Here is a 15,247-nt window from a genome sequence, read left to right on the forward strand (position 1 = left end):
GTTGCCCATCTGCTACTATGGAAACACGAGTTCTACTTGTGTAACACTTCCTTTACTGCAGTGTGTTTAAAAAGACAAAAAGGATGAGCAGAAGTGCTGGCTTTCTTGTCACTGCACATCTGTAGCTATTCTGTTTCCTGTTGGATCTTTGAACCACAAAGTAACAACATGTAAGTAAAGGTGAGAATACCTATTAAAGGAATCAGTACTGTAGCTCTGGGGGTGTAATTTAACAGTTTGCTTTTTCTGTGCACTTTTTATATAGGGTAAAGGTAAATTTTTGGTTTTAATACAGCTGTCCCTTCACCTACATGAGAAAGAGGAAGATAAAGAGAACACCAGTACATTTCATATCATGATGAAGCACTTTCCTATGACTGCTGTGTCTTTAGATCATGGAATCAAGATGTTGCATTGCCAGACACTGATACAAGATTGGGAGATAGGGTTAAAAAAAGAAATAAGTAAAAAAAAAAAGAAAAAGAGTTGCAAATCTTAAAAAGGTTTTGTCTAAGTACCACAATGTGAGCTCCGCTGAATCAGAATCTGCCTGACTCCAAGCAGATTCAGGCTCCCTTCCCTAAAATTTAGTTTGGTTGGACATAACATCAACACCCAAAATTGTTCAAACTCTAAATTTTTCAAGAATTGAAATATACATTTCTTCACCAAGTTAACTGGCTGCAGACATTAATATCTCATTGGAAATCACATGCAATAAGGTCAGCCAAGGAATAAAGTCATTGGCAAGTCAGATGAACTAGCTTGTACTTTGCAGAATATTAATATAATTCACATTACTTTTCTCTCCCTTCAACAAACAACCCCCCCGCAATTCTGCCCTCTGTCTTCACAACTCCATCTGATTTCAGCAAGATTTGAATGTTTAGAAATATAAGAGTAACAGATTCCACTGTTCTTTATATTTACAAACCTGAAAATAAAGTTACACTAAAGCCAAGTTTTAAGATTTAGAGAAAGTTTTAGAGAAATTTAGGATTTTTTTTTCCTTACAAAATATTCTGAATGCCCTTGATACTGCGCATAGTGACCTAGCAAAAATGTATCTTCCTACAAGAACTTAAGTGTTCTCTCGTGCACAGCCACTACTCGAGTTAAGGAAACAAGTCCACACTCTAAATACACTTGTGCCATCGGACCAGGTTCTAATTTGTTTTTTCCTTGTAACCCAATTAGAACACGATTCCAATCAGTAGGATCGAGACCAGCACAGTCTTCCAACACCTGGTTAAAGTCTTGAGATTCCGTCTACACAGGTTCAGGCAGATTGTGCGCCACCACTGTGGTCCCACCTACGCTATTAATTGGAACCCTGTTGTCATGAGTGGATCTAGGATTTTGAAAAAGAGATGCAGATAGTGTGGAGCATCATCACCATGAAGCCTGGTTTTTCTCTGTTAAAAAATCCTAAATTCTCTGATTAAAACCCTCAAAATATGTGTTTTTCTGTGATTAAAATGAAACACCAGTATATATAAAAGGATCAGTTGAAAACTATGTTTTATTGGTATACTTACCATTTTAAAGAAATTTGGAAGCCTACCAGTTCCTCAATCACTATAATAAAATAAATTCTAAATACCTATATATTTTGCTGTTTGATTTTGGTTCCTTTATCATGGAAAAATCACAGCTCCCCCTGCCTCTGCACACCAGGATGTGGATGTAGCTGTGGTTGTCCCCCCAGCTGCTTTGTGGTGCTGAGAAGCCCTGATATGCCAGTGCCCTGCCCCTGCTGGTGCCCCTCACCCCCAAGCCACAGCCCCACCAAGCCTTGCTGCTGACCTTACTCTCAACCCAAAGCCCCTTGTCCCCACTGGTGCCACTCACTCCTGACCCCCGCCCCCCACCAGTGCTTCTCACTCCCAACCCACAGCCCACTGGCCCTGCCAGTGCCCCTTACTCCCAACCTACAGTCCCCCCCCCCCCTCCACCACTGGTGCCTCATTTCCAACCTGCAGCCCCTTGCCCCCCACCAACCCTGCCAGAGCAGGCCCCCAGCTACCAGGGCTACAGGACCCAGAGGCTGCATCCTGCCCTAACCCTACTCTCTGCCCTTGTGGGTGCCAGCCACAGCCAGCCAGCAGCACCTGAGCCCCAGCTACCACACATGAAAGGCAGCAGCTGCTGTAGTTGGGGTGAAGGGAGAAGCACGGAGCCTGGCCTCGTCTCCCCTCTCCTGCCAGTGGATGACATGGCCAGAGTGGAGCTGAGCAGATCCCATGGAGAGTGAGGGTGGGAGGAGGATGTGGGCTGCCCACTGTGGGGCTTGGGGCTCCCAGCCCTGCTGCCCTCCCCCCTAGGTGCATCCACAGTCCAGCAGGTGGGATCTGGCATGGGAGGGCAGCATGGAGCAGGGAGACTTGATGCTGCTACTGCCACTAGAAGCCCTGTGCCAACCACACTGCCATGGTGAGGCACCACCTGCTGGGCAGGCGGGGCATGTCACCTTGGTGGTACAGCTGGTGAGGAGCTCCCAGCAGTGGCGGCAGCAAAACTGAATCTCCCTGCCCCGCTTTGCCCTTCCACGCTGGGTCCCGCCTGCTGGACTGCAGAGGCAGCCCCTCTGTGGTAGTCCAGCCAGGATGCAGCCCTATGCCCTGCTGTCCATGTAGAAATCTGGGGAGGCCATGCTGCCCTGATGCATTACCAATGGGCATGCCTGGACTGTACCCAAATGGTCCCCAAGGCCTGGCCCTCCAACTACCCCCTCCCCCAGTCCCACAAATTTATCTTTATCCAGCTGCCAGGGCTGCTACCACCACCCTGCCTGGCTGTACTGCCAATGACATGTGTGTGAATGCATACATGAATGTGGTGCCTTCTACCTCCCATCACCCTTCCCAGCTCCTCACAGCCCCAAGTAGCCTCTATTCTGGCAGCAGTGAGGGAGAAAATTGACTTTGTAGCTCATTATAATCTACTGGTTCCTTCTGAACTCTTTGTTCTGTAGGTGTTAATGACCCTCTCTCCTTTTCTGCAGTTCTGCTGTCTGTTAGCTGCTCTGCCAACCTACAAGGGAAATTCATGGTTTCTCACTTTAAAGAGGAAAATCCACATTTTTTCATGGGAGATGGAAAACCCGGATCCTTGATCATCATATAACACAACATACATTAAAGGTACGTCTCTTGTTCATATTCATAAAACAAAACAAAAAACAAGCTTCCTAGAGCATCTGGATAGCACATTGAAAGTTATTTCTACATCTAATGTTTACCTGAGTTAACATTTCCATACCTGATTAATGTTTCTCGTTAGAGTAAAAAAAAAAAAAAAAAAAAAAAAAATCTGTTGGACTATGAAATGGGAACTACATTACTAGGAGCAGCTAACAGACAGCAGAATTGCAGAAGAGGGTCATTAACACCTACAGAATCAAGAGTTCAGAAGGAATCAAGTAGATTATAATGAGCTATGAAGTCAATTTACTCCCCCCGTGCTGCCAGTATAGAGGTGTCATGGTCACTGCCAGGCACCAGCACAACCCCTCTCCAGATCTTCCCCCTGGATGTTGTAACTAGATCAGTGAATGACTATACCACAAATGTCTCTTTTGATGTAGTTGTATTTATACCTGCTCTGGAGGGCAGGTCCCTACAGAGGTGGAAGCCACCCAGTGGCCTCAAAGCTATAGTTGCACATTGTAGCAACTATAATGCATCGCAACATACTGAGGAAATAATAACGCAGACTGACAGGCACTGCACATATGGAAAACTTAATTCCATTTCCTGACTGACAGGGTATGGAACATTTAGAAGCAGCAAAAAGATTGGCTGGAGGAAGAGGGGGATTTCCCTGGTTTCCCCTTTATAATTAGATTTTCTGTAGAGAATCTAACTTCAGCAATTTCTGAAGCAATTTTGAAAAGAAGAAATGGTGATGAAAAAAGGAAACCCTGTATATATATTACAGAGCACTGCCAGTCAACCTTTTGGCCCCACAGGCCAGATGAGTGGTGCAAAGCTGATCCAAAGGCCCCAAGCCACCTCCACCCAGCTCTGCCTACTAGGATTGAGCTCCAGGGCCCCAAACCACCTAGTATGCTTCTCTGCACACTAGGATCAGGCTCTGGGGACCCACATTGTCCTTGCCTGGTCCCACATGCTGGGATTGAGTTCTGGGGCCCTGTCCCACCCTTATCCAGCCCCATGCTCCCAGATCAGGTCCTGCACTGCCCGGTAGGCCCAGTCTAATGAGCAGAGCCAGATCTGATCCACAGGCTAGGGACTGAGCACCCCTATTGTCAGGAGACAAGGTTATCCATTTAATCATGCTGGGCAAAACGTGATTTGTATATTATTTGGAAATTTAACATAATATATATGGAAATGTTCTTTCAGCATAGACTCATGCACAGCAGAATGCTAACTAAACATACTGTTGTCTGCCACTTTTAACAGGAAACATTAAATGAATCATTTGACATATAACTGCAGAAAAGTCTGTTCATTAGCATTCAGTTTATCAAGGACAGACAGTCAGCTGAAGTTTCTTTGGGAGCACTGAATTTCTATACGACAAAGAATCTACATTTATCTAGAATGGGGACTTAGGAGATATTATTATATATCCCTACATTTAAATGTAGTTTTACAGTTCTGTTTTTTAACATATTATTGAAGAGCTATAGCTCTTCTTTAAGATTTTCACACCCACAAGGTTATGTGAGGATAAGGTTATCTATACAAGTATCAAACTTTCCACAGTCCACATTAAGTTATGTCCATCATTTACTTACACATTCTGAAGCAGTAATTGTTAATGAGTCAGTGAAGAAAGACTGTCCATTCCAACTCACTTGAACTTTCATTATTCTGGAAATAATAACAATAAAAAAACCACAAGTAAATAAATCAGAAAAGCTATACATAGCAAGGAGGAATTTTCCATCAGTCACTCTTGCTTAAAATAAAGCAAGAAGTATGGTACACCTAGGGTCTGGAAAAAGGGTCTAGACAAAGTTAAAAAGACAACTATTTCCCATCAAGACCCAGAGCATTAAAAGTAGGGGGCACCCATTGAAATTTAGTCGGACACAATTAAAACTAACATGAGAAAGTACTTTTTTAAAAGTAATGCACAGTTAACTTGTGGAACTCATTACCACAAGAGGTTGTAGAAGCAGATAGTACAGCCAGGTTAAAAATGTATTAAACAAAAAGCATGGACATTAGATCTATTAATAGCTATTACAAAGAACAGTCAGATCTGTATCCTCTGGTTGGAGGCATCTCCAAACCAATGACAGTGGATTCCAGAGAGGGTAATGAACAGGGGGTAGATCACTCTAGCTGTACTCAATTCAATATTCTCCCATTAAAGCAGTGGAGGCCAACCTTTTTGGCATGCCTGGCAAATATTAAGCCCTGCTGTCTCCCCAAGTGCCTGCCAAACCCCTTCCCCCACCCAATCTTCTGCTTTGTTTTATTATCCCTACCCTATCTACCACTGTGCTGCCAGTTTCATCCCCAATCTGCCACATGCCACAGACAAAGGCTGCCTGTGCCACTTATGGCACATATGCTGCCAGTTAACAGCCACTGCTCTAAAGCATCCATTCCTGCCACTGTTAGAAACAGGATACTGAGTTAGATGGACCAGTGGTTTGACCCAGTATGGCACTTCTGCAAGGCCACATAGTGCCACAGTGCATCAGAAGTCACAAAAGCAAAAGCATGCACAGTTCTTAGAAAATTCCATAGTGCATTTGCTTTTAGTTAGTTCACATATTTAGCCGTTCAGCTAATATGGAGTTAGCTGCCCAGCTTAGAGAACCAAGCATGGTGCTTTGGGTTAACTTACCTTTGCCTTAGTTTATCTGAATGTAAAATGAGTCTCTTAATAATTAACTACCCATGTAGAAAAGGTCAATATTTGAATCCCAGTTAGATATCCTTGAGCAAGACAGTTATCTGCAAGTATTAATCACTCCACACCCCAAAAAACAAAAAAACAAAAAAAACCAAAAAAAAAATCACACAATGTTCTGAAACAAATTAAAAATTGCCAATAAAAACAACACCATTATCTCTGTTCAATACAAATGTCTTTAGTAATATGTAGCCAGCATAGCTAAAAATGCTGGCTAATTACAAGTGGTCAAGGCTTTCTATAAATAGTGTATAAATATCATAGCAATACACATGGTAAGTGGTTTACATTTTTCAGATTAAGCCTAGAAGAAAACAACACATGGTGAATATTAAATAGAAGACAACTCTTCAACTTCTCTGGATCTGATTCATATGATTCAGACAGTTCTTAAAATCATGGATATAATTAAATAAAAATGTAGATAGCATGATTAGTCATGTATACCACTTACGTCATTTTTTTTGTACTAGCACAAGCATTTTAGTTGATGTTGAGTTTGAAACTATTTTAGCGGATTTCTGTTTCAGGTTTTAGGAAAATTGTATTAAGTTCTTTCTATTACAAAAATGTATTTTAAGTGGTCTGTTTTATGAACTGTGCTGCCAAGTGAAACGAAAAACCTTCAGTTTCTTTATAAACTGGAATGGTTAAACTAGTAAAGAAAAAATAAAACTTGAATTTCCAAAAAGGAGGACTCCTTCACCCCACTCTCTCCCACCTTACACACACTATCCTTTTCCTAAGAAAAGCATAAACCCATGAGTCAAGACATTAAGAAGTACTGTTAACTTTTTTGTTGTTGTTTGTACCTTTCCAGTTTTTGGTACTTTTAATTTTGTTCTGACAATTCTTTCCCGTTCTAGATACATTCAGAAAAGAAAGCACTGAAATACATTCTTCTTATAATATTTCTAAACCATTCAAAAATACACTAAGGGCGCATCTACATGTTCATTAATGCACCATAATTACTATGGATTAAGTTAGTAACTGTAATAAAAGTTACTAACTTAATGCACAGTGCATATGAATGCCGCTGCACATTAGTGCAGATGGATGCTTTTTAAGTGACGACAATGCGCATTAGACTAAATCTACCATGCATTAGCACATTAGTACGGTTTTTCTCAGCCACACGAAAGCACAGTAGAATTAGTTTTCCATGCATTAAGCATCTTAAGTGTCCTAAGAGTTTAATGAGAAATCCTGTAAGGATTTCCAACAAGATCTGCATTCTGGTCTCAAAACCAAATCTGCACTTGGTTTAGGTTTGTATAAGTTTATAGGAGCCAAGGCTTTGATTCACTATTGTATTTAAACCTGTGATTAACTTCTAAGAACAAACCTTAAAGGTGAAATCATGGCTCCCAATTAAATCAAAGGCAAACCATCAACTGTTGTCAGTGAGCTAGGATTGTACCCTAAATACTCAGCTAAATGGGATTAGATTTTGCACATCATAACATGAGCTTTGACCTTAATACACACAATCAAAGTTTGCTCTCCAGGGTCTGGGACAGAAGTTTCATAAAAAGGTTTGACCCAAATCAGTTAAGTTTGATACTACATTCAACCAGGTTTATCTCAAACCAGTTTCAGCCATTTTGAAACTGGTTTATATGCACTGAGCTTCTGTTCTGTTACAGATTTAGACCAGTTTCTGATCACTTAAACCGGTTTGTGTGTACTTTCTGTCCCTAGCCCTGGTCACTGAGCCAAAGGCTCCTGAAGTCAACGGAACATCTATAGTACTTACTTACTGTGCCAAGCAATGCCATGCTAAAATATTCTCCACTGCTCCATATACACAACTTCCCGGACTGGAAGCAATGTAGCCTGCTACATCCAGTCTAATTAGCTCTGCTCAAAGATGCCCCAATTAGCCTGAGAATGCTACACTGCTTCCAGGGGTACTGCCTTGCATGGGTACAAGCATGTCCATAGAAATTATTTTCACTGACTTCAACAGGTTCTGGATCAAGTGCTTTTATACCCCTTTAACTCTATTGGGTTAAAGATGGTTCACAAGCATAACTGAGAGAAGAATTCAACCCACAAATATGAATTAATTGCACAGGATCCTTTATGGCTTGTAATTTTAACTGAAACACATTCAAAGAGGAAAGATAATCCCTCACATTTTCATTTTTTCCTCTTTTCTGGTTTGCCTACTTTAAGCATGAGTCGCACAGTAACATGTGCTACAGAACATAAACACTCCAGGAAGTTCTTCCCTTAGCTACACCCAAGAAAATACATTCATTTCAGCTGTTTCATGAACATAAAAGATGATTTGTCCCTTCACATTTTACAAAGATTTCGTGTAGCAGTAATAAGAATAGGTAGTTAATTCATGGAGGCTTTGCTGCTTTATTTTTCCAGATCTTACTGTGCCCTGCACTCCAAGTTCTGCTGCCAGTGGTTTGTTTTGTGATTTTGAGCAAACCATTTCACCTCTCAGCATCAGATTAAAATGAGTAAAATAGAGATAAAAACATTTACTCTGTCTGCTTTACAAAGAGTTTCTGTTTATTTGTTGGGATAGCGTCTTGATCATATGTGGCATTATATAAGTACTCTCAAGTAGTCTTATTCTGAAAGAAAATCAAGTATATTGTAATTACTTACAGCACATCAGCTAGTAATATAGTGACAGTTCTTATCAAAAGGCACCGCTTCAGTGAGAATGTACCTAATCAAGCAAACTCAGGATTCAGGCCGGTAAGCAGAAATCAAATCAACCTCTCCAATCTTCAGGAGTAAATCAATTTGATAAAACATCACTTTCAGGTTGATGTTGGATTCTTATACATACATTTGCAAAAGAGACCGAGAAAACCTCTACTTCAAAGGAGACGGTAGTTGGCTTATCCCTATTTCAGACATGAAGTTACAGTATGAAGTAAACACAATGCCGATACCAGTTTTTGAAGTTATCATTTTTTTTGTTTCAAATGATGACATTTCTAAAATAGTTTATTCTACATGCATTATGATTTTTTTTGTTTGATTTTTTTAAAAATACAGTGAATCTCTACCTCCCATTCAGAATTAGGGGCACAGAAATCTGTAAAGGAGCAATTATCTTATTCTAATATTTAAAATGAAACCTTGGCTCCATTTAATTCAATAGCAAAATTTCCATTTTCTTCACTGAGGTCAGGGTTTAACCCAGGGAACAAAGTTCTGTAACAGGGGTTAATGAACTTCAGTATCTATACCAGTGGGGCCATAAGCAAGGGGTTCACAGATTGGCTTAAAATAGTGTTAAAATAAGAACCCATTGTAGCTACAGTGATCAATTTTCAAAGGCCATTCATCAAGTAACATGAATTTTAGATGCAAAATATTAGGTTTTAAAAAATCAGAGACCTTGCATTATAATATACACATGGAAACAGGGTTGTTTTTGTTTTTTGGTTTTTGTTTATCTCCAGTGATGCCTGAAATTTATTAAAAATTATATTTTTGGTGCTTTCTCAGCCCTTCTCTACAATTTGAGCCAATCCCACAGTCCTTTGTTGGGTAAAGTGCTCACTGAGGCAAACAGGATTTTGGCCTCACCACTGAATGAGAATGGCTGAATCTGGTCAACAGACTGCAATTATCATTTTCATTGCATCGTACCAAGTTATGGCTGAAAATTCAAACCAGTTTTAGTTGCTCATTCTTCCTATCACTCATTTTGCTTATTTTCAAAATGTGGACATGAAAGAGAATCCGTAGGAATTCCAGGTTTTTCCATCTTGGCAGTTCCCTGCTGGTACTTGGCAATGCTGGCCTTTCTACTGAAACACTTTGTATACATCAGGGCAGTAAAATTTTCTAACATTATTTCATCATCTTCTGTTCCTTTCTGGCAGTTAGTTGATTTGTTCAATGTGCTACCAGCAGTCCAAAACATACAAAACAAAAATGGAAAATGTCTCAGTGACTAAATGCCACTGCCAGATGTAGTAACTGAAAGGTCAGTTGTGTATTCAGGTTCTCCTCTTTTTTTTTTTCCTCTCCTTTCTTTTTCAGCTGGGCTACTGGAAAACAAAACACATCAGCAGCTATGCAGGCAACTGAACTTTTTAGGGACATATTCTCCATTAGGTCTGCAGAATGACTCTAACTCCTAGGAATGCTTACTCACATAGTAATTCATCCACTTTTAATGCTGTATTCCAAACATCACAATGCAAGGCTCCCTGTTTTAGGATACACATAACAGAGCAGAACTCCACCTTTTCACAGCTCATTGTAACACTTACTATCCCAAATCTCCCCATTCTGCTCCCATACATGTTCATTTGCTCCTCTGGGGAAGCAAGAACTAGCTACCTTTGGTAGCATATCCTGAAAGAGTGAACTATTAGCTGATGCACCTAAGTTGAGGTTGTTCTAGCACCACACATGGAGAGACAGCTTCATCAACTTATTAAGCATAATATTTTTAGATTTATCTGAAAACTCCAGCTGTTAAGTTTAAGACTACCCAACACCTTATACGTCCCACTGCTACTGAGAAAGGACATTTTCATCATTTAGTTCTTGAGGCCACAGGAATTTTCCACCTATTCTTTATATAGGATCATTCCATGGTGTGGTGTTGAATATTTTTTAATTTGCCAGAAGTTGGAGGGGTCAGATATTTGTATTTCTCCTGAGACATGTCATTATTTTTTCTAGCAGCAGTTTTTTTGGCTTCTATATTAATGCTGTTCCTCAGGCATGTTTTCCTAGCTGGGACCTGGTACGTCTATGCTGAAGCATAGTAGGCTTGTACAGTTTAGTTAATTACAACTGAAGCTCTGTTTTGTGTTAATAAGCCAGTGTCACAGAAACAACTCTGGAACTTCAGGCTTCCAGCCATGGTTTCTGAACACTGTGCTGCAAACCACCACCTGCATCAGTCATACTGCATATGAGAAAATACTTAACAATGTACAGAAGTGGGAAAATGGAAGTTATTAAATAAAAAGCATCCCTTTTTTGTGGAACCAACACTGATGAAGCTACTTTCACTGTAATTAGGATTTATCATACTTACTTGAATCTAAGATGAGGTGCTCCCCCATCAGCATGGGGGGAAGCCCCTAGTCTTGGATTTGTATATAAAGCAGAGCAGGGAGAAAAGGGGGAGGGGGTAGGCAGCTGCTGCACTCTGACTTTGGCCCCAAGCCCAGGTCAGGGCCAGAGTCAGACCCACAACAGCCTCCTGCCCCCTCCAGCTTCTGCCCACCCTCACCACCTCATTGTCAGACATGGCTTGGCTTAGGCGCAGGTGGGGTTCCCTTGTGGCCACAGAGCACATGAAAACCCAGTCCCTGCCTGGCAAGTCAGCAGCACCAACACTGCTGTATGGCCCAGCAAGGACTGAGCTTCCATGTACTGTGTTCCAGGAGGGAGCAGAGCCCATCAGCATCTGACAGTAAAGGGAACAGAGAGGGGACAGACTGTTGGGATCTGGGTGTAGGTGGGTAGCTGCTGGTGGCAGGAAGCCTGCAAGGGGGAAGAATGGCAGGGCAGAGAGCAAGAGAGCCATCAGACCACCCCCTCCCGCCCAGCTACTATTTTCCCTACTGTAGCTGTATAGTGGGTTGAAGGGGGCAAATTTTAAACAACCCTCAATAATTAGCTTCTATCCCTGGAAAATTATAACAAATGTATAAATTTTGCATGTATAGACTCCGATTGTTGGGGAAATGTCTTAAATTCAGGGTTGACTTTAATTTGAGTAAATGTGGTAATTCTGTTCCCACTGAAATATTAAGACCGCCTTATACCACTCTTAAAACATATATAGAATATCCATATGTCTAAGTGAGAATCGACCCAAAGGTAAAAACTCCCGCTGATATCAGCAAGAGCAGATTTAGGTCCCTTGTGCCATTTGCCAAGTTGGTATTATCAGATTGCATGTTCTCCCAACCTTTAGCTGTCAAATATTGTGACAAAAATCTCAAGCAACAGGCTCACTGAACACATCAACTATCAACTCAAATATAATAAACTAAGGACAACCAATTTCTGTATCAGCTTCCATTTTGATACACAGCTGCAGGGATAAGCCATTTGAGATTTTCATAGGAGTTGATCATACTCTTTTAGTTCCAGAAGCTATAGAGTGAACTCATACAGATAATTATCTCATCCTCAAAACGATGAACATGTCAAAATACAAAATCATTTCTTTCCTGAAATTGTCATGTCTGGAGGATATGAGAAATAGTTTATTTATTTTGATTTCTTAGTACCTATGTATTGTGGGCACTCTGTACTTCACTTGAACTAAATATAGTCTTTAAATTTAAAGTAAAAAAAAAAATGCAGGAGGTATGTCCGTAAACTGCCAGTCCATGGTGATACTAGGAATCCTGCAAAATACTTCCCACATCTTAAACACCCTACTTTCTCAAATACTCAAGAAAAAAAAAAGAGATTTAGAAATATATTAACATTCACCATCTATTAATAAGTGTTTAAAAAAAATAACATGTCTTAGCTTATAACAGATTTAAACACCAATAATGCACCATAACATGCTTTTAAAAAATTACTGTGACTTTTGAAAGTGGGTAGTGATTTTAGGTGCCTTGATTTCTGATTGCTAATTTTCAGATTAGGCCCTTTTTCAAAAGGGTCTAAAGTTGGACACCCTAAGCAATTGGTTATTTTTGAGAATCTCAGCCACAGACTGATAATATGAACTGTTTCTTTCCTTGGACAGACTGCATGACTAAAACCTAAATGTATTTTAGACTTCAAACTGCCTGGAACCAATCTTTAGAGCTGCTCTAAAAACATCTGCACGCAACAAATATTTGGTTGCTAGGGCAAAGTGGTTTTGTAAATCTACACAAATACATCGATCTTCAAGTGACTATTTGCTTCTTTAAAACACTGCCCACAACATGCTAACTGCTTTACAAACACTCTAGGAGGTGGTTTGATCTAGCATTTTCACAACTTTAAGACATCTAAATATATCCAGTTGACTAGCTGTGCATTTAGAAGTCTCTTTAAGAATGCTGCATCCTTTAAAAAGGATGCTGTGTATTTCTGATGTGCGCTGTTACCCATTCATTGATCCAAGTTACATACTTCAGCACAGTTAAAATTTCTTCCCAGACATTTGGAATCTCTCTTTTGCTCAAGCCAAATACCCCTGAGCTAAAGTTGTAAGTATTTACCAAATACGAGCCAAAGCAAAACAGATGAGAAACTTCTGAACAGACCACTGCATAAATTACCATACAGTTGCCAAAGAGCATATAAAAAAACCCCACAAGATTCATTCAATTATAAATAGGAGACCAAAAGTGAGTCAGGTCTTCAACTGGTGTAAATCAGTATAACTTCACTGACTTCAATGGATCTAATCCACTTAAGCACATAGTTGATCTGTCCCACAGTCCCTATAAGTGACTGCAGTAACAACAGTGTTAAGATTACATTAATGTGACATCAAAAATTGAGCCAGTCAGAACATTTTAGGTGAAATAAAGTTCTCTCAAAATGCACTGTTTCATCAAAGCCTGGGAAGAAATGTTTTTCACAGAGAAGACAAGACAGGGTGGAGCAGGCATAGGGGAGCTCTCTATCATTTAATTGTTAGGGAACTCACTAATTTGGAATATATGAAGCCTGCATTCAAGCTGCTGTCCTGCTTGAATAAGAGTAGAACTCTCTCATTTAAATCTGCTCATGCATCCTAGGATGCTGCCCTAACTACCAGACTACACTCACAACACCTCTTCCTAAGGTGGCACACATTTCCAGTGTGAGTAAAAACAAGTTCTCAAAACTTACAAGTTGCAGAGAAACAAAACTGCATTCTTGGGTCAATTCCTGTTATAAACCACAAAGACTCAGGAAACAGAAATAATGAGGTTGCTGTAGTAACATAACAATGGCCTTCATTTGCCCCCTATAATGACAGGTCCAAAATGCATTAAACATCCTGCATGTGTTTTATACAAGTAGGAGAGAAGCAGTAGCAAGAGATAATAAACAGACAACTAAGCTTTGCCGGTTCTGAGCTCAGATTTCAAGGGCTGATTTCCTCCAAATACTGCTGGCTTCTTGCTGTCCGGTGCAGCAGCTGGAATGAGCCACCAAAGGCTTAAGGAAGAGCTATTAGAGTCCCTTCAAGCTTGTTTCTATTATATGTAGCTTGAGGACTCAACAGCAACCATCCCCAATCTTCCCACAATGCCCTTCCCTAGCAATTCTATGCTTGTCTAGTCAACTCCCCCTCAACACAAGCCCATGGGACTTCAGGCACTTAAACTTGAGCCACTGTTTATATACAATTAACTGGTATATGTATCCACCACAGTCTAAATATCACTTTTAATTCTAGTATATAAGAGTTTTCCAGTAGATTAGATTTTTGTAGTTAGTGTTCTACAATAGTAGTATAACATGTAATTTTTCACCTCCCATACCTAAAAATAATTGGTGGTATTTTACTTGTACTTTTCTTTAAAATGTCACTTTCCAGCCAGCGGCCAACCATGAAATTTCTTTTCTCTTTTATTTTCAGGTATTGATGCCCAACTGAAAATATGAGATTATAATAGAACATGTTTTACCATTTGAAACTTCAGTGACCACTATGATAAAAAAATTACCAAAAAATGGATGTCAAACAAGTTCTAACAGGCCCCACTCTTTCTGTTCTTTATGTCCAGTGCTGTTTTATTGTTACAGAAGAGGAATATGGCCTACTGCCATATGTCAGTACAGCTCTGGTCTAAGGAATTTCATACTCTATGAAATACAGCTGACATTTCAATCCACAGTAACCTATTTGCAAAGTATTCATTTGCTCCTTTCTTTATGAGTATCCAATAAAAGATTGCCATTTTATGATCCATTAAAAAAGATGAAAAAATTAAATAAAATTGTGAAAGACATTTGCTGCAAGTAATAAATAATTTACCTCCAATTTTCACGCACTGAAAATTAAACTGGCAACTGCTCAAAAAGTTATTAAAATTATGGTGACTAAAGATATTTTGGAATCAAATGCCAGCATTAAAATAGCTAAAATCCTGTTCACAGCCTTAGGAAAAAAAAATTGTGGACTTATGCATTAATAGAGTGAAATTTGTTTCAACTAATACATCAGTAAAGATCATGTCATTTTAGTCCAGATTTGATACTGGTAAATCAAGAATGCACTGTGTATGCATGTGTATAGATTAGATGGTTATATATCAACAGCACCTGAAGAGTTTTACCAAAATCTTCTCATCCATGAAACTAAATGTTATTTTCTGAGATAGGTACTGACTTTTTGGCATGTTCCTGGAACACATTCATTTAATGGTGCAATGGAATCTGATCCCAACAA

At 39.8% G+C, this 15,247-nt stretch overlaps 1 protein-coding gene across 3 annotated transcripts in view; it reads right to left on the reverse strand.

The window, feature by feature from the left end:
- The window catches only part of ANTXR2 (ANTXR cell adhesion molecule 2), a 187,746-nt gene that overhangs the window by 97,005 nt on the left and 75,494 nt on the right, over positions 1–15,247 (reverse strand). For all 3 annotated transcript variants that reach the window (XM_090036915.1, XM_090036914.1, XM_090036916.1), the window contains exon 11: positions 4,766–4,841. In XM_090036915.1, coding sequence (XP_089893041.1) covers positions 4,766–4,841 — 76 coding nt within the window. The remainder of the gene's footprint in view (positions 1–4,765; positions 4,842–15,247) is intronic.

The sequence above is a fragment of the Crocodylus siamensis genome, chromosome 2 (assembly GCF_052110815.1).
Source record: "Crocodylus siamensis isolate JL-2025a chromosome 2, ASM5211081v1, whole genome shotgun sequence".
Taxonomy (NCBI): Eukaryota; Metazoa; Chordata; order Crocodylia; family Crocodylidae; genus Crocodylus; species Crocodylus siamensis.